This window comes from Giraffa tippelskirchi, chromosome 3 (genome assembly GCF_054371585.1).
Source record: "Giraffa tippelskirchi isolate mGirTip1 chromosome 3, T2T-mGirTip1v1.2.pri, whole genome shotgun sequence".
Taxonomy (NCBI): Eukaryota; Metazoa; Chordata; class Mammalia; order Artiodactyla; family Giraffidae; genus Giraffa; species Giraffa tippelskirchi.
The window spans coordinates 28,722,724-28,746,385 of NC_137277.1; the positions used below are offsets into that span (position 1 = coordinate 28,722,724).

The 23,662-nt window shown below is 55.3% G+C and overlaps 1 protein-coding gene across 1 annotated transcript; it reads right to left on the reverse strand.

The window, feature by feature from the left end:
- Positions 1-1,368: 1,368 nt before the first annotated feature.
- SLC47A2 (solute carrier family 47 member 2) lies at positions 1,369-17,982 on the reverse strand. Its single transcript, XM_081583638.1, has 17 exons — positions 17,857-17,982; positions 17,028-17,129; positions 16,755-16,823; positions 15,795-15,943; positions 15,106-15,148; positions 12,470-12,514; positions 12,195-12,292; positions 11,797-11,894; positions 10,771-10,884; positions 10,083-10,150; positions 9,149-9,257; positions 8,409-8,484; positions 8,060-8,129; positions 3,941-4,073; positions 3,775-3,869; positions 2,814-2,907; positions 1,369-2,041 (listed from the first exon to the last, which is right to left on the reverse strand). Exons 1-17 carry the CDS (start codon positions 17,977-17,979, stop codon positions 1,824-1,826), a joined length of 1,704 nt encoding a protein of 567 aa, XP_081439764.1. The 5' UTR covers positions 17,980-17,982; the 3' UTR covers positions 1,369-1,823.
- Between the last annotated feature and the right edge of the window lie 5,680 nt (positions 17,983-23,662).

Here is a 23,662-nt window from a genome sequence, read left to right on the forward strand (position 1 = left end):
CCTGTGGGTTGTTTTTAAAAACCATCTATATATAGTAAATAGGTTTCTTTCTAACTATATCTTTACCCCATTGCTGACCTAAAACATAGTACAAGATTCCTGTAAGCACATTCACGAGACACCAACCCCATAAGCCTTTACCCAGAAGCTGGCTCTGCCGTCAGTTCTGTCTAGCAGGGGTTTGTGCAGGTGCACTGTTTCCCAGACTTGCGCTTGCAGTCCTTTTTCCTCAGTGTCTTGCAGTCTGATGGCTCAGGTGGTAAAGAAATCTGCCTGCAATGCAGGAGACCCCAGTTCGATCCTTGGGTGGGGAAGATCCCCTGGAAGAGGGTAAGGCAACCCAGTCCAGTATTCTTGCCTGGAAAATCCCATGGACAGAGGAGCCTGGTGGGCTCTGGTCCATGGGGTTGCAAAGAGTCAGACACTGAGCGACTTAACACCTTCCTTTCACTTACGCAACCCTAGGACACACATCATGGCCTTTCTGTTCCGTAACTCTTCTCACCTTCCTTTCACTTACGCAACCCTAGGACACACATCATGGCCTTTCTGTTCCATAACTCTTCGTTCTGTCTGGGTGAGGAAGCTCACTGAGTCTTCAAGTCACAGATGACACTGGCTCCTACTTTTGTATGGAGTCAAGCATTTGCACTCTGCATCCTTTTTCCCTAGTGACCTTGATTAGTGAATCCACTGTGTCTGTGGATGTAACTACCCACGTTAAAGGGACTGGTGTTGAAGGCCAGGCTGAGCCCCCAGGGCCCCATGTGCAGCCTGGAGCCCTAACATGTCCCCAGGCCTCAAAGCACCCTGGGACTGGGTTAGCCCCCAATTCTGTCCTGAGCCTCCCTGGCCCAGTTATCTGGGCTTCACTGCCCGTCAAAGTGTTAGTTGTGTACGATTCTGCTACCCCAGGGACCGTAACCCGCCAGTCTCCTCTATCCATGGAATGCTTAAGACAAGAATACTGGAGTGGGTTGCCATTTCCTCCTCCAGGGGATCTTTCCAACTCGGGGATCGAACCCAGTCCTCCTGCATTGCAGGCAGACTCTTAACCGACTGCCTAGTTATATCCTGTCACTACTGTGAGAAATGCATTTCTCAAGTGAAAATGCTGATGCCCTGAGAGGACTGGGGGAAAGGTAAACAGCCCGGCCGGGGCCTCACAGCTCCTGGACCTGCAGGAGGCGCTAGAGCAGGAAGCAGACGGGGGTCTCAGCGAGGTGGACTGCTTGCGCGGGGCCCACTGACCCCCCCTTCCAGGGCTTTGTGAACAGACCTAGGCAGCAGACTCTGCCTACTTTTTTTTTTTTTTTGAAACCATATTTAATATTTTCATTAAACTGTGTCAATATAATTTCAAGCAAATGCCAACTGGAAGACCAACTTTTAATGTGACAGTGGTGTTTTCTATTTCGTTTTGATTTGAAATCTCCAAACCTGAAGCCATTTATTGAATAATGGGACCAACCCCAGGAGTCTCCCGGTCGGCTGAGCTCTTAACAACAGCAGTACAGGTGAGAGGAGGCAATTTAACTGCCACTCACACCCGCCATGTGACATGCAGCACCGGCTGAAAATCTGTTTATTTTCTGGCCACACTGCGCAGCACGTGGGATCCCAGCTCCCCAACCGGTGGGGGTTGGTGGGAGGTGGGATTGTGGGGGAGAAGGGGGAAACCTGCTCAGTGGACGGGGCAGATTTTCAACCACTGGATCACCAGGGAAGTCCCATGTTCTTGAGGAGCAGTCTGGGGTGTCCCCCTGCACTGAATTTGGGGTGGGCAGCCGCTCTCAGCTTCCTTTTCATCTCAAGCTGTCTCGCTAGGGCCTGGTGGTGAGGACCCTCAGGATGAGCCCCACTATCAAAGAGCCCACTGCCACACCCAGAGCAGCCCCCCGACGGACAGCCAGCTGCTTGGCTGACAGCCGGCCAGTAGGGGCAGGTAGGGTGTGGACTGCTTCCAGAGTCCTGACATCCAGGTGGCCCCCGGGCCTCGAGTAGGTTGTCAGGATCACGCCAGGGGAGCTGCCTGTGGCCACTGCAAGGCAAACAGAAGCCAGCTCAGCCCTGGTTAGGGGGCTGTGGAGCCACAGGATTGACGCCCCTGCCTCACAGCAGGAAACACATGGGACAGCATCCTGTGGACCTGATGCGCAGACAAGGCTGAGATCAGATAGGGTCAGACAGCCTGGAGGTATGTAACGTCCACCAGCGACCTCAGCATGTGACATGCTCAGTCACGCTGCCTCCCCCATTCCCTAGCAACATTGAAGTCCCCAAAGCCTGTGCTGGCTCCCCACGCCCACCCCAATCAAGACACAGCCCAGGATGAGCGAGGTGAGGCTGCGGAGATAACCAGGCTGTGGGCACACAGCCCTGGGCTCAGGCCAGTGCCAGGGGAGCAAAGCTCCAGTCTGACGGCGTGCGGAGGCGTGGGCGGGAAGGGCCCCCCACACTGGTTATCAAGCCAGGCTGACCTGCCTGACCCTCGGCTGCAGGCCTCCTGCGCACATTGGAGCTGGGTGGTGACAATGCGCCCTGAGGTCAGATAGTTGGTGTTCAGACCACGTCCCCTAACTTAGTAGCTAGCTGCAGGATGATAGGGGCAAGATCCAAGCGCCCAACCCACGCCCTCGTCTGATGACGGGACCAAGGGTCACAGCCTCCCAGGCCAGGACAGACAGGGCCTGTTTCCTGGGACATCAGTGTCCCCTCCTGGTGTCAGAACAGATGTCACTGTCACACTGAGGAAGAGAGGCAGCCTGGGCTCTTGCGGTTCCTGGCCACCTAAGCACACAGGGCAGTGTTACCTGAAGACACGACTGCTTTCTCAGGCCCGGGCCTCGGTCCAAGGGCCATGCTCGCAGTGCTCCCCAATGGCGGTAGTCCCGCGTGTTTCTGCGCCTGAAGGAGAGAGAGTCGCCAGGTCAGTCTGCCAGCTGCCCATCCACCCGGCCGGCCTCAGCTGACCTGCAGGATGGGCAGGGTACACATGGTCACACACGGGCACACCTCGGGGGCGCCAGACCACTGCAAGAAGGCGAGTAACACAAGCAGAGGGCTGTTCTGGGTTCCTGGTGCATAGAAAAGTAATGTTTGCACAACACTGGAGTCTGCTAAGTGTGCAAAACACCTTGTCCATACCACAGTTAAATGATACTTCCTGGCTGGAAAATACCATCACCTGAGCCTTCAGCAGGTCACATTTTTGCGATGGTGACATCAGAGTTCAGTGATCACCCCTCACCATAAATGAGATGATAATGAGAAGATTTGAAATATGATGAGAATTATGAGCAAAGTGTGACCCAGAGACACAAAGCAAACAAATGCTGTTGGGAAGATGGTGCCTGCTGATCGCCTTGCTCAACGTGGGGTGGCACCAGACCCTCAACCTGCAAAAACCACACCTGTGAAGTATGGTAAGGCCAGGCCTGCCATGTCCACGGTCTGGGGAACTTTAAGTGGCGCTTTTTTAGATCTGGGTTGATCCGTTGTCTCAGATGCCAGGAGGACCGGATCCACACACAAAGGCGAACCCACACCCTCTGGGTTTCAGGGTCTGTGCCGCAGAAGCAAACGCCAGGCTGCCTGTTTCAGAAGTGCTCCCAAGAGGACGGCGGACAGGGTGCTTTTCCAAGGTCCTTTTCCAAGGTCACAGCTCGCCCTCGGGGTCATCAGGAGCCCTCTGCTTGAGTCTGAGTGGGGTGGGGGGAGCGCGCTGAGGATGGTGTCTGGCGTGGTTTCTTTGGTAACGGGAAGGGCACTCACCTCCTCTGCAGCCTGCTTCCAGTCCATCCGGGCCGTGTAAGTGACGAAGGCAGCGGTGGCCAGCATGACACAGACCAGCATGCCCAGCCAGAGGCCTGCAGGACACGGGGGCGAGTGAGGGCATCGATGATCACTAGGCCTGCCCCCCTCCCCCAACACCACGTACCCATGATCCCCATCCCGACCAGGAAGGTCAGCACGACACCCAGTGGGAGGCCGATGACGTAGTACATGATGGCGTTCACCACGGCCCCAAAGGCCTGCCTGCCAGTCCCACGCAGGACCCCAGCGTAGAGACACTGTGGGAGGCGGAAGGGCTGGGGGTTGGTGATGCTGAGGCGATGGTGGGTCTTAGCAGCGGGGCTTCCTCAGGAATCTACCGGCCACAGCCTCGTTTAAGTCCACAACACGGGCTAGGAGGGGCCCTCGTCCCCCTTCCTGGAGGGACCTGCCTGGGGTCACACAAGGCTGCTGCGTTTCAGGTACAGGGGGAGGGGTAGACGGGGAGTTCGGGGTGAGCAGATGCAAACTATTACATATAGGATGGATAAACAAGGTCTGAGTATAGAGCACAGGGAACTGCATTCAATATGCTATGATAAACCATTATGGAAAAGAATATTTTTAAAAATGTACACCAACTCAATGGACATGAACTTGGGCAAACTCCGGGAGATACGGGCAGGGAGGTCTGGCTGTCGTCCATGCGGTAGAAGAGTCAGATGTGAATTGGTGACTGAACAACAGCAATACATATATGTATAACTGAATCACTGCTATATAGTAGAAATTAACACATTATAAATCAACTATTCTACAATGAAAAAAAAAGAACTTTTACAACTCAGTAATAAAAAGGTAATTACTATGGGTTGACTTGTGCCCCCTCGAAGATGCTGAAGTCCCAACCCCAGGACCTCCAAATATGACCTTAACTGGAAATGGCATCTCTGCAGAAGACCAAGTTGAGATGAGGTCATCAGGGTGGACCCTACCCCGAGAAGACGGGTGTCCTTGTAAAAAGGAGAAACTGGAACACAGACATGCAGAGAGGGAAGACAACGTGAACAGACATGGTGAGACGATGTCTTCTACATGCTCAGGGGCTCCTGAAGGTTCCAGAAGCTCAGCAGAGCCTGGAGTAGATCCTCCCCTGGCGCCTTGGATCTAGGACCTCTGGTCTCCAGAACCGCGAGACGATCCATTTCTGGTATGTTAGGTCATTCGGCTTTGCGTGCTTTGTCAGGGCAGCCCTGGCAGGCTCAGACAACAAGAACCCGATGTCCGCAGTGGACAAAGACATGAACAGACACTTCACCCAAGAAGACACGCAGACGGAAGGGGCTTGGCGTTAGTCATTCAGGAAACGTACATCAGGGACTCCCGGGTTGTGCAGTGGTTAGGGCTCTGTGCCCGCACTCCAGGGCCCTTAGGTTTGATCCCTGGTTGCGGAACTAAGATCCCACACGCCGTGTGGCATGGCCAAAAAAAAAAAGAAATGTACGTTAAAACTACATTGAGATACCTGTACAGACCCATGAGGATGGCTCTAATAAAAATGAGAAATAATTTCAAAAAGTTAGTTTCTTCTGTAAAGTGATCAGTTAAACATACATATATATCCTTTTTCATATTCTTTCCTATTATGGTTTATTACAGGATACTGAATATAGCTCCCTGTGCTATACAGTAGGACCTTGTTGTTCACTTGTTTCATACATATTAGTGTGTATCCTGTATGATTACACAATGTTGGGTACATGTCCTTACACATTTGTCAAAACCCACAGAATGCACACCAACCATGAACTGTGGACTTAATGACCAAGTATCAATATTCTTCATCAAGTAAACAAATGTCCTATACTAATACGTGACATAAATAAAACGGGGAACCAGGGAAGGGGCTTATGGGAACTCTGTATTTGCTCGATTTTTATGTAAACCTATAACTGCTTTAAAAATAAAATCTACTTTTTCCAATTTCAAGATAAACAATACCAAGAATTAGCAACACACGAGAGGAACTGGAATTCTGATACATTGCTGGTGGGAATGTAAAATGATACAGTTGTTTTGGAAAACAGCTTAATGGTTTCTTACAAAGTTAAACGTAAACTTACGCTTCAACCTAACAATTCACCTCCTTAAGACTCTACTAAAAAGGCAGGAAAACATACGCCCACACAATAACTCATACTTGAATGTTCCCAGCAGCCTTAGTCACATCAGGCCACACTCAAAACAACCCAAACGTCCATCACCTGATGAATGGGTAGACAGACATGTTACAGCCACAGAGTGGACTATTACTCAGCCACAAAAAAGAATGAAGTCCTAAAAAATGCTACGCCATAAACAAACCTCAGAAACATTTCAGTAAGTGAACGAAACCAGGCACGACAGACCACATACTCTATAATTCCGTGTCTATAAAATAAGCAGAAAAACCAAGCACACACATACAGACAGTGGGTCGGTGCATTGCCTGGGGCTACCCGTGGGAGCAGGCAGTGACTTCAAAGCAGGCCCCAGGAATTCTGTGGGCATGATGAAAACAGTCTAACACTGGATTGCAGTGCTGGTTCCACAAGTAGACACTTACTCAAAGGTTTGACTTACGCATGTAAAACGCATGAATTTATGATATGTAAATTATAACTCAAGAAATGCATAAAAAATATAAAAACTAGGTCTATGGAAAACTTAAATTAAGAATAATATAGGGCTTCCCTGGTGGCTCAGTGGTAAAGAATACACCTGCCAATGGGTCATGGGTTTGATCCGCTGTCTGGGATGGTCCCACATGCCTCAAAGCAACTAAGCCCATGTGCCACACTATTAAGCCCTCAGGCCCTAAAGCCCCGGAGCCACAACGACTGAGCCCCTGCCCCCAAGAGCCCGTGCTCCACAAGAGAAGCCTGAGCACCGCCACTAGAGAGTAGCCCCCATTCCCACAACTAGAGAAAAACCTGAGCAAGTAATGAAGACCCAGCACAGCCAAAAATAAATAAATTATTTTAAAAAAATAAAAAGAATAACACAGATCTAGAGAGTTCTCTGGCAACCCAGTGGTTAAGACTCGGAGCGCCTACTGCAGGCAGCACCACTTCAATCTCTGGTCAGAGAACGAAGATCCCGTATCCCACATGGTGGTCAAAAAATAAATTTTTTTAATGAAAAAAAAAAATATAGAGACAGATAGATATAACCGGGAGTAAAGATAGTAGATGCAGCGATGCTCACTGCAAGACCCCTGGCAGTTGTGAGCTGTGAATCTGCTGCGGGTTCCCTGGTGGGCAGTGAACAGAGAAGTGCCGCCTTAGGAGAATTTAGGAATGCAGAGCCCTCTGAGGCCTGACTCTGCAGAAGGAGTTTCTCAGCTGTGGCCTCACCTTGGAGGTAGAAAAAAATTATAGTGTCCTTGCAGAAGCCATGAGAGCCCAGAAGAGGATTTCTTTTAATGGTTTGCAATAAAAGCTGTGAATTTGATGACAAAACCCAGCCCAGAGCAAGCAGTTCTGATGAGGTCAGAAATGTGCTCCAAGCCTGTGCCTGGCTAAATTCGAAGGCCAGCCCTGGAATGTATGGGGAACCGGGCAGAGTGCTGGGGCTTTGGGGAAAACTCTCCACGAATATACTTTCTCCCAACGGTTCTTTCTTTCTTTCCTATAAGAGCTGATGATGACTCTGTGCAGGTGTTTGCCTCCTGCCCATTGCTGCTCTCTAAGCACATGCTCCAGGCAGAGACTTGGAGCTTCCTGCAAGATCGCCCAAGGTGTGAAGATGACGACCCAGGGCTTCAAATCCTGCTCAACAAATGAGACATTTGGTGCTCGCTGTCTCTATGCCAGAATGTTAAACATTCACAGAATTCAGACTTGCACTCAATGGAACCTGCTCTTCTGTGATCTAAGCAGAAAGTTGGGCCCCTCTGTACTCTGGGCGCCTATATTCTGGAAACCAGTGTGGCCGCTCCTGGCCAGGTGGGGCCTGGGTCAGAGCTGTGCCCCGCTCCCCGCCCCCACCTGATCCTGGGGACCAAGGAAGAAGAGGGTTTATGATTCCGCACTGGAAGAGTGGTCAATATTTTGCTAATCTGCACACATCTCAGTGAGTTGGAACTGCAGGAGAGAAAGTGGGGAGGCGTTATTTTGAATAATAATAGATCCAACAAGAGCTGCTGCTTACTCTGCAGTCAGCCCTCATCAGGCAGCTCAAGCTCACAGCCCTGAGCTGCTGGAGGGGCAGGGGTTGGGAACACGGGGTCTGGAGCAGGACTCACACAGAGGGCATCAAACAGCTGGAAGACGATGTACAGCGGCAGGACCTTGTTGACCAGGGCGACAACTTCCCTGCGGGGACAGGGGGCCATGAGACACGACTGTGACCTTGGAGTCCCACTCCTGTCCCGTCTATTCCGCCCTGCCCCCACCTTCTGCGAGCCTAGGCGGTCGCTCCGGGCCAGGACAGGACAGGTTGTGCCTGTCCCTGAGTCTCCCTGTCTGTGGGGGACACGTCCAAACCCCCCTGAGGAGCCCCGGCAGCTCTGCCCTGCCCTTCAGTTGGCGCCTGGTCTGTGCACGGGCAGCAGCCGAGGCCCCCGACGTGAGGTGGGAAAGCCGACTGCCTACTCATCATTGGTGAAGATGTGGCCCAGCTTGTTTCTCAGGAGGCTCAACAGGACGCCCACAACCAGCGAGGTTCCGACTGCAAGAGATGAAGGCGGTGAGGCCGACCCAGCCCAGGGAGGAGCCTGGCTCCCCTCAGCCTGAGCCAGCCCAGCCGTGTGTCCATTTGGACTAAGACCCTCATCTGTGGTCCCGTGATGACAACATGCAAAATGCCCTTCCTCCCGTGGTTCTCAAAATGGGGTCCCTGGACAGCAGCTGCCTAGGGAAGCAGCTTCTCAGACCCCCATCTCTGACCAGCTGAATCAGAAACTTCCGGGGGCGGGCGGAGGTTCAGGTTTTGACACTCGGCTCCACCACCTGCCCCCCAACCTAGGTCTAAAGCCTGAGAACCACTGCTCTCCATGAGGAGCTGATCTGAGCCTGGCAGCTGCAGAAAGCAGAGACAGGATGGATGCAGAGGGGTCCTTTCTGAGGGTCACCACGAGCAGGCCCCAAGCTCCCAGGGACTCCAGGAGGCCGAGCTCACAGGAGGACCCAGAGGGCTGGGAGCCTGGGGAGGAAAGGCCTTCCCAGCGTCACACTACATGATGGAAACTGCTGGCCCAGACCCCTAGTGGTGGGGAAGCGGCCGGAAGGGGCACAGCAGGCTTGCTGCTCTGGACCACGTAACAGGTACCATAGGCTTGGAAGGCAGCCTTGGCTCCCAGGGCCTCCCCTGGCCTAGGCCTGACCCCACCCACCTGTGCAGAGGGTGCCTGAGATGGCCGATCGCTTGGCTTGCACGGTGTCCGTGGCTCCCAGGGCTGTCCCCACTCGGACACAGACCGCGATGCTGAGCCCCATGGGGATCTGGACTCAGAGACAAGAAGGTACGGTCAGCCTCGCTCCTACCCTGGGCCAAGAGAGAGGGAAGCAGGTGGCTGGAGGGTGGGGTGAGGGTACCCCAAGCAAGCCAGCCAAAGCCCCACCCTGGCTGAGCCATCAGACACCACAGGCAGCCAAAATCAACACACTGCCAAAACCTCATGAGAAAACACAACATAAAGAGGTGAGTGTAGTCATAAGTTGGAAAAGGTCCCTGCGAGAAAAAGGTTGACACCACTTGCAACATAAGAATCACTTTATAAATCAGTTTTGTACATGTCGGTTTTTGCGACTCCCTTGATTAAAGCTGGGGTCACAGACCGTGCACCCCAGGAGCCTGGCAGAGGTTGCACAAGTGACACGGGACACCCCATGTGTCCTCGAAGAGGAAGGAACTGCAGGGAGTTCTTTCCCTAGTGGAGGCAAGGAAGTCACCTCAAAGGGCTCTGCTCCCCAGGGCTCACCACTGGGGGTGTGCAAGAACGTGGGCCCACTGCTAAAGGGAACGTCCCGTTTTTCAAAAAAAATGCAAAAATCCAGATTGTGATGTGAAACCTCCCAATTTTAAATGATGCCAATCAATTCAAAACAATTCCAACATGGCGAGTTCTGTATCACCCTCGGCAGAGAGGCTGTGGGCCACGTGTGCCTGTTAGGGCCTGGGCCTGGTGGACACAGGAGGTCTGGAGTGTCCCCCAGGAGACAGAAATGGCCTCTGGGGGGACAGCCACCCCCTCCCCCTCTGACACCCCCAGGCCATCAGGGGGTTGGGCTAGGGGCAGGACAAAAGGTGCCCCCCACAAGCCTCACCATGTAGATGACGGTGGCCACCTCATAGATGACCGCTTGGGCAGAGAGGTCGAGCACGCTGAGCAGACCTGTGGAGGTGGGGCGGAAACACAGTGAGTGTCCAGCCAGCTGGCCAACAGCCCTGGGCTGACAGAGTGCCCCTCGCTCTTGGGACCAAGGGCCCAGTGGCTTCCAAGGGCAGACACAGCAAAAACAACCTTTCCATTTGGCCTTCAGCCTTCCAGGAGACCCCTGCCGGGGTGTGCCAGGGTCAGGGTCTCTCTCCTGTTACGTGGTGTGATGAGGGAGGGAAGAAAACTGAACCAAGGTCAAGAAGGCTGAGTTCAGCTCTTGGCCCTGCTGGGGTGACTCTCGACAGCTTCTGTTACTCTTGGGACTCAATTTTCTCATCTATAAATGGGGTCCAGGGTGGACTGGAAGGTCTCTTGGGGCCATTCCAGCCCTGGCTGTTTGGATTCTATTCTGAGTCCGTTGATGAGCACAAGATGTGCCAGCTGCACCAGTTCCATCTCACTCCATCTCTGACTGAAAATCATGCCCAGGTGTCCACTCCAGGCCAGGCCTACATCGGGCAGTACTAGGTCTAGGCCTGCCTGCTGGAAGCTCACAGTGTGGCGGGAAGCCAGGCCGGGTGGGTGAACCACCTGTCCGGGGGAGGGGGCTCCCCACACCCCGCCATCCCACGTACCCACGAGGAAGCTCCCAATCTCGTAGGCCCACCACTCGATGCACAGCATCAGCATGCTGGGGATGGCCAAGCGGAAGAAGGGGCCCCAGTCCTGCAGGCACTCCCAGGACCAGCCTAGGAGCAGAAGCCAGCTGGCTGAGCCCCCGTTTGCCTTGTGGCCCAGCCAGCCCACCCACCACCAGGGCCCACAGCTTTTGGCCCCAAACAGCAAGCCCAGGCACTTGGCACCAAGCAGGGTGGGGGTGGGAGCAGGGTATGGCTAACACCTCGGGCAGCACTCCTGGGTGGAAGCCTGGGCTGGCAGACAGCCCGGCTGTTCCTGGGCCCCATCTCCTTGGATGAAATTTTAGTCTTTATCTCTGCCCCATCTCCCCAAAGGGCTGCTGGGAGAGTGGCACTACACCAAGGTGCCGGGAGGTTTCACAAGGCAAACAGGGTTGTACAGCCATTGGGAAGGAGGCCCCGGGCCAGAGAGGAACCCACAGTCTACACAGCCAGGTTTCAGGGGCTAAAAGCTCAGCACCTAGTCCTAGGAGCAGGTTCAAGCCCCCTTCTGTGATTTGGGGTGAATGACAAACTCTCTCAACACCAGCTTCCTCCACGTAAATAAAAATGGAGTTAACGAGGAGTCGTGAAGCTTATCCAAGCAATGTGGGTGCAACCTGCTGATGGCACCCAGCATTCTATCCGAGCTGTCATTCAATCTCCAATAGGAGACCAGGGAGCCGGCCAGGAAGCTCCTGGCCCATCCCCAGCAGGGCTGTGCCCCGTGACACACTGGATTGGGAAACTGGGCCTCTAGGGGTGGCATGCAGAGGCCAAGAGAGGGGTGCAGAGGTGTAGAGAGGGTGCAGATTCAGGGGGTGGGGAAGGGGCGGGCCCTGTGGGATGTGGGGGCAGGCCCAGGGCAAGGCTTCTCCAAAGGCTCCAGCTGGGACCCCGCCCACGAAGTGAAGGCCCTAGGCTGGTGTCGGCGGCCTATCCACCCTTCAGCAACCCCCTCCCTGGTGAGGGCCCCCTCCACACCTGCCCATGTCTCCAGATGCAGCTTCTTCAGCACAATGTAGAACAGGAGGAAGACAGCCTGCGTGAACTGGGAGACCGTGTTGGCAAATGCGGAGCCCCTGACAGAGGGAAGGCCAGGCTGGAGCAAAGGCCGACTCCAGCCCTGGGGGAAGGGGGGGTACAGGCCTGGCTCATCCCCAGTTCCCCACGACCCCCCTGTGGCTGAACAGTGTAGACAGCCTCCACAGTCCTTGTTGTGACGGGGTTGGCTGCCCCCTCAGGGGTAGGCAGGGCTCCGGACCAGGCTGCCACAGCCCCTGCCCACCTGATCCCCCAACCAGCCCCTGCAACGCCTTATTCACCTGAACCCCCCCCAACTCTTGACATCCCTCAACCAGGCCCTGAAGCCCCCTGCTCACCTGACCCCCTGGCCCAGCACAGAAACCAGGACATAGTTGGCCAGGCCATTGACACAGTTGCCCACGATGCCGCTGAAGACTTGGGGCCAAACGATGCCCTGAAACAGATGAAAACTGGCTTCACTGAGTCAGGGGGCACTGGGAGGGGCACAGGCTGGGGACATGCAGCTCCCCACAGACCCCTGTGTGGACGTCAGAACAGGGACCCCAGGCACTCCTCCCCCGCTGGACAGTGCAGTGTGGGGTAGGGGGCAGCTCCAGCTAGGGCCCTGTACCTGATTCTGCAAGTACTTGGCCTGCAGGCTGTAGAGAAAATTTGCCTGTGTAAATAAACACACACAAACACACAGACACAAGTAAACAAAACCTCCACACGGATAAGAACAGACACTGCTGAGATGAGTCTGGGGCAACTGCTTCATCAGAGTGTGTCCCGACCCACAGATATGCACCGTGCTGGCCTGTGCACCTGCCCTACCTGAGGGGTGGTGCCGGGATGAGACCAGCGGGCAGGGAGGGTGGACCCGAGAGGGGCTCCAGTGCTCCGGCAAGAACGAGAGGGACTGGGCCCCTGGCTGCCAACCGGGCCTGTTCACAGAAGGGCCACCAGAGCCCACTGGTCGGGGCCACCCTAGGGCCTGTCTCTGGCTGCCAGAGACAAGACTGTGGATGGAGGGGCGTTGGGTGGAGGCCACCAGCAGCCTCTGCAGAGCACGGTAGAGACCTCAGAGGAGTCCATGGAGGACAGAAGGGGCCTGTGTGTGTATGTGTGTGTGTGTCTTAGGGGCACTTCCCTGCACTTCCTGCCCTGTCAAAGCCCAGCCCAGGCCTGTGCCCCCTACCCACTCTCCCTGCAGCCCTCCACCTCTCTCGAGGACTGCACAGTCAGCAAGAATGTGCCGCTGGATTCAGGTGCTGGCTCTGTGCCTCCTGTGAGTGGTATGGCCTTAGGCCGCTTACTTAACCTGTCTGTGCCTCAGTTTCCTCACCTATAAAGGGGATAATACTGTGCATGTGAATCCTTGCTATTTATACATACATTTATATGCAATGCTAATATTGCAAAAGTGCTTACAAAACAGCACTTGGCACATTTAAGAATTCCAAGAACTGGGTTAGCATCATGACTAAGACACGTGATGCTTTTTGTCCCACAGGGAGTTACGTTTCGCAGCATCTTTGTCTGGGAGGGAGGGGCTTTGTTGATTTGATAAAGTGGCCGCCACAGTGATAACTTGAAGTTTCCCCTGACCCAGCCCCAGGGACCCTGTTGGACAAGACACCTTCACTTGTTCTGAAGAGCCAAAGGTTTGGAGGAGAAAGACCAGACTTTTCAGGTGGTTTCCATGATACAGAAGAAATATGGAGCTGCCCAGGCTCCAAAGAAGTTATGGCATTAGCCTTCCAGACGGGAGGGTGTGGCTGGGGCTCCCTGACAGGCGTGGTGTCTCCTACGGGCACCCTGAACTCACCCCCAACCCTCTCCCTTCCTAGGTCCATCCTCAAGGGCTCTGTCACTGGTGCTGGGAGGATAGAGGGGGGCAGTGTGAGGGGGATAGAGGGGGGTAGTGTGGGGGGGTACAGGGGGGCAGAGACAGGAGGGTGGACTGCCCAGAGACAGCCTGCCACGGGGTGACATGTCCACTGAACCACAGCAAATCACATCGTGCAGCCATGAGTCCCAAGTGGACACATGGACCACTAGGCGGGGCTCAAATCTCAGAAACTTATCTGTGTGGATGGACTGCTTACTTAATATTCAATAAATCAACAGAGAAAGAACATTCAGTAACAACTGTTAGAAAACATTTGTTAGAAAGATCACAGTCCTAAACACAAAAGTAGAAACCATTAAAAAGTTCAAATAAAATAAAGACAAATGCTTCTATAATCCTGCGATGGGATGACTGTTCTTAAGCTTATCAAAGACAGACATCATAAAGGATGGGATTTATGGATCTGTTACGTACACATTAAAAATTCTTTAAGAAAAAAGTTATCAAAAAATTAGAAGGCAAGTGAAAAACTGAAAAATGTTTGTGACACATATGTCAAAGATGTGAGATATTATTTAACAAGAGTTAAAATAATTAGAAAGAGATTAATCCACTAAAACAAGCAAAGGATGTGGGCAATTCACAGAAGAAAAACAAATGATCAAAGATATGAAAAAACCTCAAATTCATTTGCAATAAAGTGCATGCTAAAATAACCTATTTCTAATTGGAAAAAACATTTTAATAATACTCTGTGCTGATGAGAATATTGTTCTTGAGGATAGAATTGATACAAATCAGTATCAAAAGCCATTGACAGAGCAACTCCAATTCCAATAAGGCATCATTACAGACATTCACAAAGATTTTTCTGGAAGAATGTTGATCACAACCTAACTTATAAGAGTGACAACTGCAAACAACCTAAATACCCAACACATGGGGACTGGTTAATAAGTTATGGCAAAGGGGGGATACTGTGGGGCCTTTGAAATGGGTATTGTGGACAGTGATTTGATCATATCTAGAGACTGACTTATGATATATTTGAAAGGGAAAAAGCAGGTTACAAAACAACATACACACACTGGCCCCATTTCACACTACAGGTGTGTCTCTATGTTTGATAACACACACACCCATGAAGAGAAATAGCCCTGGAGAGAGAGATTAACCTGTCTTTTCTCTAGGTAGTAGGATTATGGAAGATTTGAAATTTTTCTTCCCAGGCTTTCCAGAATCTCTCCCGTAAACGGTTTTCTAACCATAAAAAGGTGTTGTGCTACTTTTTAAAAGTTCAATCTATACCAACCACCGACCGCAATAAGTTTTCCCCGGCCCCTTTGGCCACCAACGAGGACTGAGGGGCACATGGCTGGTGGGGAGTCAGGATCCAAGCTCCACAGATGACTCACCGGCAGGCCTGGGATGTAGACCTGAACATACTCCTGGGCCAGCCTGCAGGAGAAAGAACCGGACTCTGAGCAGAGCAGCCTGTGCCCTGGGTGTGGGGAGAAACTTGGCAGGCTTTACCTCGAAAACAAGACCCCCAGAGACACCTGGAATCTCAGTGGGGGTGGGGTGTCAGGAGGCAGGGCCCAAGAACCCAAGGACCCAAACACAGGGTCTCGGGGCTGGGGAACTTCAATTCGGGGTGATGTGCAGTTTGTAAGGGGGAAAACAAGGTTCTATCACTTAAGAATTAACTACATGAAGTGCACATAACAGGAAACGAGTGAGGTATTCCTACGAGGAGACATATCCTACATTAACAACACAGTGTGTAATTCTTCAGAAATGGGGTTCAGTCCTGTTCCCACTGTTTGCGATGTGGGGTGTGCACATGTCACCGCTTCTGAAGCCTCTGTGGGGCTCGGGCCCACGCTGGGACCAGATGCAAACAAACCCCATACAAATGCCTTTTCTCAATTAAAATGGGCTGTGGTCTGCCCCTGCTGGAGCAGCATGCTGTGGGGGTGAATCCCCAGACCAAGCCCCCAGGGGATGGCTGGAGACCGGGAGAGCAGTACGGGCTTGGGGGGGCGGGCTGGGGGGGCTGGGGAGGGCCTCCCGGGGTGCCCCGGCCCTGCCCGCCCCGGCACACCTGGACACGGCCGGGTCCTGCCTGCAGAAGAGCAGGATGAGCTGGGTGTTGAGGAAGAGCGCCCAGCAGGGCAGACAGCAGAGCAGCAGTACTAGCACGCCCCGCTGCAGGATGACGCCCACGTGCTTCTTGTTGGGGCTGCCAAAGCTCTGGAACACAGGGGTCACGCCTGCCCTCCGCTGGCTGGCCAGAGCTGAGGGTGGGCAGCTACTGCCGGCAAGATTGGGGGGCGGGTGCACTGGGCAGCCCTCCACCACTCCTCAACCCCCACCCGGGGTTTCCTCTGAGGGACTCAGCAGCTCGGAGTGACCACAGTGGCTGTTTGCAGAGCTCCAGCCCCTGTCCACCCACGGTGCCCAGTCCTCTGACGGCTCCTGATGGGAGGAGGCACTGCCCACCCCCCACCATCCCTGAAGCACCAGTGTATGCAAGTCTCCCTGGAGAGTGAGCAGCAGCCAGGTCCACCGTGAGCCCCAGGCCCCCAGAGCTGAGCCCCGCCGGGTGGTGGGCCCCCCCGAGGGCAGCAGGCCCCCTCTGTGTGCCCTCAGGACATAGGGCCCGACCCGGGGCAGCAGGAGGCGGACCAAGCCGGCCGTCTGAGGAGGCTGGAGGGTGTCCATCCCGGCCGTGAGAGCTTCAGTCCCTGAGCCCCCGGCAGCCAGCGGCTCCGGTCAGTCCGCCAGAGGATTCAAGGTCAAAGTCAGAGGACTCAAGGTCAGAGGACTATCTTTCATTCCAGAGCTCTCTCGGCTGGCCACCCCGGCAAGGGGAGGATCTGGTCCCTAGAGCACATGGTCCCTGGGGGTGGGTGTATGGGGACAGCTGCCCCCCAAAGGCCTGCCTGAAGGGTTCCCAGATGCAGGGGCCACTGGGGGGCCTCGGGTGGGTGCCCAGCCCCGCCCTTTCTGCAGCAATTGTAGGACTGGCTCCGGCCCTGCTGGCTCCCAGGGGCCCACCTACCTGGGACATCAAGGTGTCACAGGCCGAGGACAAGCCAAACCCGATGGAAACTCCACAGACATTGACAAACTGGAGCCACACACAGGAGAGAATGCAGGCTTTCAGGAGGAGACCGAGGGAGACCCTGCACCTGGGGGGCTGCCCGGCAGTGGGAGACCCCTCCTGGCTGGGCCTGTGCGTGGGGTGTCCTTGGGTGAGGCCGGAGGTCCAGCTGTGCCCTCAGGCCGTGTCTTCTCCCAGGAGCCCAGGGGAGAAGGTCCTGGCTGTACTCACAGCCACTGAGAGGGTCACTGCTGCCAGCTCCACCGTGCCCAGGTGTCCGCAGAACACCGTGCTCACGACATAGACCATGAAGTTCAGCATCTGGAAGAGGAACTGAAGGCCGGGGCTGGGGTCAAGGGCCCTGCTCACAGCCCAGCTCCCGGCAAGAGGCTCTCCAGGCCCTGACTCCCGAGAAGCCCTTCTGGGCCACAGGGCGAGTCGCCCACAGCGGAGGAGTGTAAGTGTGGCTGAGGTTGGGTGGCAGAAGGTCCGGGTCCTGCCCCCTCCTCACGGGGCAACAGCATCAACCCCTGAGCTCTGGTTCCCCTGCGGGGGTGCTGGAGTGAGTACAGCTGGTGATGTTACTGTAACCATCTCATCAGGCCACATGCAAACACAGAGGAGTGGAGTTAAAGACACCAAAACCCTAGGAAGCCTCTGTCCACATGGTGGGATTGGAAAAGAGTGTCTCCTTTTACTGTTGTCCAAACTCTTACAAGGAGCACATATTTAGCAGTCTTTATGGTCAGAAAAAAAAGCGTACCTGGAGTCATTTTCCCTTTGAAAATAAGTGAGCAAAGGCCCCGCTTCCAATGCAAACGCCTGTGCAGGCACCCCTGGGCTGCCCTTGGCCTCTCGGGCCTTTCGGCCAGCCTCCCCGTGGGTTCCTGAAGGAGGATACACCTGGTCCCTCTGAAGGTGGGGGGAGGGGCTGCCCGCCGCTGAGAGAGGTCAGACCCTGCCAGGCTCTGGATGGTGGCCCCTGGTGCCACCTGGACACCGTCACTGTGGGTGATTTCAGGGGAAGGCCTCGAGCAGCCCCTGCCCCCCGCCTCCTTACCAGGGGTCCAGAAAGGACGAAGAGCGTCCGTGCCTCAGCTCCAAAGCCAACGGGGACCAGCCTGTGGAGGGCAGGGCAGTGGCTCCTTCGGCCTGGGGGGACCGTGTCCTGGGGGCTGTCCATTCCAAGCCCGGCCACCCAGCCACCCTGCACGCCTGAGCACCTTCTCGGCCAGCCTCACCCAGCCGGCCAGGGTAACCGTACAGCCTGGCTAATGAGTAAGGGGCGGAGGAGGGGCCACTGCCACCCATGGGACTGGCCCTGCCCCCTGCGCACCCCAGCCCTGTGGCCCGACCCACTAGCCCTGGACAGGACAGAGGACTGGGCACCCGGAGTCACCAGGCTGACCCCTTCCAGGGGGTTGGCAGCAAAGGCCCAGGAAGTGCAGGTGTGGGGCAGGGCTGAGGGGACCAAGGACTCTCTGTCCAGGTGAAAAGAGAGACTCACACTCAGGTGGCAAAGCCAGGGTCCAGAGGGGGGTTGGGGGGCAGGGGTCTGGGGTCAGTTCTGACGAGGGACTCTTTGCCCCACAGATGGAGGGCATTCAGTGGTCCAGCCCACAGGGCTGTGGGTTTCCCTGGTGCTCCCCAGGGTGCTAAGCAGGTCAGGGTCAGCCCACCGTCCAGAGAGCAGGTCCTTGGCTGAGGATCCCCTCAGTCCTTGGCTGCAAACATCCCCCAAAATTTGTATGATGAAAACTCACAACTTTCTCCATGTCCCCCTCCATGCTCTCTGCCCCCTGCTGCTCACAGGAGCAAGGAAGTGAGGTTAGGTGGGGTGGGGCAGGGGAATCCCTGTCCTTCCACCCATGTGGGGACTGCTCCCCCCAGGGTGGGGGCCGCCCAGGTGCTGACTTTCAAACCTCCACTTCTAGCCTTTTTCTACGAAGACCCCACTGCTGTTGGGGTGACTGCAAATGCAGCCACCACCATGTTCAGTGCCTGCAGGCTCAGGCCCAGGTTTGGTTTTCCAGGATTTCAGCCCGTATGAACTGGCACAGAGTCTCCGAGCAGAGCAGCCACCCAGTCCCACGCGGGGTCCCCTGGCCAGGTGAGGACGCCCCTCTCCACGGCCCCTGCTATCAGGGGCGGCCGTGCAGCCTCTGCCCTGCGTCCTTGGTCTCAGACCCCCCACAGCAGAGAGGAGCAGCGATTCAATTCTCAGGGACGGGGCCACAGACCCCAGGACTTTGGGACTCTCTCCCTTCTCAAGTGAGAACCTGCCCCCAATCCCCTGGCTCTGGGAGCACACCCCGCCACTTCCTCCCTCCTGGCAACGTTTGTCAATCATGGTTCCTTGGTGGAAACAGGAGAAACTAATTAACAGGAGAGGGAGAGAGAGTGTGGAGGGGGGTCAGTCTTGGCAGGTGATCTGGAAAGAAGCTGAGTGACTAGAATGAGAAAACCTGGGTTTTTAAGGGCAAGTCCATGAGATAATTAAGCTCTGAACACCTTCAGCCTCAGAGGCAGATTTCTGGAAGACTGGAGCAGAGTCAACCTGGGATGGCAACAGGAGGGGGAGGGTGGGATAGGGGGTGCTGGGGACCACCTGGAGGGGCAGGTTGGTTCCTCCAAAGGATGAGATGCTGAACAGATAACAATGATGTCACCTGTGTACCTCAAACTCAAGTGTCTTTAATCAGCCACCATTAATATCACGTGGGCTGCTGGGAGCATTGGGCTGGTGTTTTTATTTGCATCTGTGTCTTTGTGTCCCCTGGAGAAGGAAGTGGCAATCCACTCCAGTATTCTTGCCTGGAGAACCCCAAGGACAGAGGAGCTGGCGGGGGGGCTACAGTACATGGAGTCTCAAAGAGTCAGACACGACCGAGCTACTGAACAACTCTCTGTAGTTGCCCTGAGGCTCACCCAGGTGGGACTGTCTGCCGTGGGTGCCTGCGGTCAGCAGGTGCTTCCCTGGGGCTCTGTCTTCTGTCATGGGGCCTCTCTGGGAAGCCTGGCATCTCATGGCTCAGAGTTGGCTTGACAAGGGAACATTCCAGGATGGCAGCAGGAAGTTCCATGGTCACCTGGCCCAAGCTTGAGAGAGGAAGCAGCATCCACCTCCTAGTGGGAGGAGCTGGAGAGCCTGCAGCCTGGGGACCCGCCTCCTCCACGGTCCCATCTCTGTCCTCTCCTCTCCCACCCACCACCCACGGCCCACCCTGAGCAAGGGCAGAGCAGGGAGGGGCTCAGACCTGCCCAGGACCCTCACAGAGAAGAAGGATCCAAAGCTCTTAGGTCCCAGGACTGGTGGGGGTGGTGAAGGAAAAGGGTGGAGAGTCACTGCAAGCCCCCAACACACCCTGGGGTTGGGGAGGCTTCCAACCAAGGAGAGGATGCCTCCCCTGGAGCCAGTTCTGGTGCCCCACAGCCTCATTGTGCCACGAGGTGCTGGAGTGTGCCCAGAAGGGCTCAGTGAGGAAGCACATGTGGAAGCAAGCCAGAAACCAGTGACGTGGACAAATTGGCCTAGCTACCTCGGCGGGGGGAGGGGGCAGGCTCAAGAGTCCCTCTCACCACAGACCAGTTGTATCCAGCACCAGCACAGAGCCATCCCAAGGGGACCCTGACTCTGGCTGCAACTCCTGCAGTAGCAGGAAGATAGTCCCCCTGCGGGTGGGCCTGGCCTATGAGCCCCACTCTCCGGGAACTGATGACCCAGTGACCTGCCAGGCACAGCCGGGGCCAGCCCCTGCAAGCCTCTCCTCGCTTGGTTACAGCTCACCAGGCCTGAAGTCATTTTATTTGCCCTGAGGCTGCCCTGCGCCCCCAAGCCAGGGGTCAGAGTCCCTCTCTCTGATCCCTTCCTCCCTGCCACGTGACCACCAAACCACCAGCTCTCCTCTGGGGAGTGAGAGACTCTGGCCTGGTCCCTCAGCTTCACACACATCTTCAGGGCAAAGGACAGATGGCTGAGCAAGACTGACATCTCCTGAATGCCTGAGGCCACCCCGACCGCCCACCAACCCCACCTCCTAGATTCGGGTGGCCTCTTTCCTCTCTGCCCCTCCTGATACCTCTTCCCTCCATACCCCTCCCTCTCCCTGCTCTGGCCAGATTTCACTGGAATGTCTGGGCTTGGGTCCTGATGGACACCAAGGTTCGCAAGAGTTGGGGGGACACAGCCGGCTGGCCAAGCCTTAACAGTGACCGGAGGCCCTCCTAGGGGACCTTCCGAGTTAATTTCTGCCTGGGGAGAAGTTTACCAGAATGTACTGAATGGAGACACCAAATTCAGGGTTAAACCAGCAGTTCTAACCCACGACTGCATTTTAGAATCACTGGGAAGTTTTTTCCAAAAACACCACTACCCAGGTCTCACCACAGATGTTCGGACCTAATTAAGGCGCAGGCAGCAACTTCTTTTCTCTTTTTCTTTAACTTCTTACTGAAGTATAACATTTATACAGAAGAGCACACATAAGCCTAAGGCTCTATGAATCTTAAATTAAATGCACCTGAGTAATCAGCAGTCCGCTCAGGAAACAGTTTTACTTGCCTCCTCTGAGCCCAGGGATGGTGTTCAGTCACTGTGCCCCACCGAGGAGAACCCCGCTCTTGGTTTTAGCACCAGGGGATTCCTTGGCCAGGCGTTGTTTGAGACTCGCCCAGGTGATTTCTCCAGAGCAGCTGGGGTCCAGAACACTGACCTGGACACCTCCACCACCTCACCTAGCACACTACGGCCCTAGCCTACCCCCAACTATTTCCTTTGACAAAGATGAATAGCTTCAGAGGTACCAAGCTCAACGGTTACTTCTTAAATTAACAGATACAAGTCCCCACAGCGCCCCCTCTCCCAGGCCTGTCCCCTGTGGCAGGGGCCTCCTGAGCTGGGCCTACTGCTGGTTCTCACCACTAAACCCGGCTGTCTTTGAGATTGTCCTTCCAGAAACCGCCACGGCTGTCAGGGCTCAGGGACCTGCTACTGCCTCCCCACCCTGGATGCCACTTTCCCTCCTGAACTGGAGGCTTTAGGATGCAGCTGCTGGGCTAGGACAGCCCGACTCAGGAGGGTTTATCCTGGGGCCGCGCATGGTCAGGGGGCAGCGCTTACTGTAGGGGGCCCACGGGAGCTCCTCTGCCTCGACAGTCGGGGTCTGTACCATCCAGGGGGCTGGGCTGAGGGTCTGGGCACCCAGCCGCAGGCAGCCCTCTCGAGTGCGAACCTGGAGCTCGGGCCACTGTGGTCGGCAGGCTTGGAGTGGATGGCCCCAAACACCGGGCTTTATCGAGGTCGAGGCAGCCAAAACCGTCACTGTCTCCAGGGCCCGCCAGGGACCCACATGGGAGGGCAAGCAGGAAGCTGAGCCCAGGCTGCAGGTGGCCCAGTGGGGAATAATGGCCTCGATCGAGAAGGAGACTCAAGTCAGGCCAATGTGGTGCGCAGCGGACAGGGATTACCAAGGCCTGGGCGCCCCTGACCCGTCGGGGAAGCGAGCACGGGCAGCACATGGGGGCAGCACGTGGTGCACCGCGCACCCGGCCCTGGGACCCCGCCCACCGTGCCTGTCCTTGTGCCATGTGACTGCCTCTCTGCGGAGGTTTATTGGCCGCCTTGGCTGGGCTGGGCCAATCAGATTCTCTCCCGGGACTTCGGGGACGTGGGCATGGAGCGGGTCCAAGAGAAGGCGGGCATAGGCTCAGCTCTACGCAGACTCGGCCAGGCCTCCGCAAGACTGGAAGGAGTCTTGCTAAACCCAGGGCTGGGGGCCTGGCAGCGGAGGCAGCCACGTGGGAGGGGAGGATACGGGCGGCAGTGGGTAGAGGGGCAGAGATGGGAGACCTTGTGTGCCCTGAGGGAGAGGGCCACAATATCGTTCACTCCTTTTCACTCCTTTGGCTTTTTCAGTGTCCTTTCTACGTCTGGTCATTTTGTGGCCTGGCCGTTCCTTTCTGCTACCAGACGATGCCCCCGCCTTCCATCCTCACGTTCTACTTGAAATGATGAATGGAAGTCAGTCCCTTGCAACCCCATGACCCCTGAACCTGCAACTCTCTCCCCAACACCAGCATCATGTCTTTGTAGTGACCCCGCTGAGCAAACCCTGGCCTTCCTGTCCTTCACGTGGGTCTAGCTAGGGAGGCAGACGTGCTAGTGTGAAGGGCCAAGGATTCTCCCAGACCCATCAGGTCATAGCCAGCCAGGGAGGAAAGAGGACACCCCTTCCTGACACTTTCTGCCACACCTGAACATGAGGCAGTTTGCTGAACCCAACTGTTTGCTCAAGGGGACGTCAAATTAATTAAACAAGGAGGTCTACAAGCAAACCGACACCTAAGCCTGTAAATGCTTCTAGGTGAGGAGGTCAAAACCTAAGCACAGGGAATGCCCTGCTGGTCAAGTGGCATAAGAATCTGCCTGCCAATGCAGGGGGAAGTGGTTTGATCCGTGGTCTGGGAAGATCCCACATGCTGTGGACCAACTAAACTCGTGAGCCACAACTACTGAAGCCTGTGCGCCCTAGAGCCTGTGCTCTTCAACAAGAGATGCCACTGCAATGAGAGGCCCGAGCCCCCAACTAGAGAAAGCCCTCGCACAGGAATGAAGAGCCAGTGCAGTCAAAAGCTGAATAAAAAACTTAACAAAAACAAAAACCTAAGGACAACCAGTCAAAAACAAGTAACCAAAAGGTGGAGGCAACCCAAGTGTCCATTGAGGAAATAGAAAAACAGACTGTTATCTATTCAGTCAATGGACTACTATTGCATGCATGCATGCTAAGTCACTTCAGTCGTGTCTGATTCTGTGCGACCCCATGGACAGCAGCCCACCAGGCTCCTCTGTCCATGGGATTCTCTAG

Excerpts from the sequence above, each read along its gene's own strand:
- SLC47A2 (XM_081583638.1), bottom strand. The coding sequence starts at position 17,979 with ATGGACAGCCCCCAGGACACGGTCCCCCCAGGCCGAAGGAGCCACTGC. Across the intron at positions 15,944-16,754 it reads GTGACACCTTGATGTCCCAG|AGCTTTGGCAGCCCCAACAA; the intron begins GTAGGTGGGCCC and ends CCTGTGTTCCAG. Across the intron at positions 10,885-11,796 it reads GCATCTGGAGACATGGGCAG|GCTGGTCCTGGGAGTGCCTG; the intron begins GTGTGGAGGGGG and ends TTCTGCTCCTAG.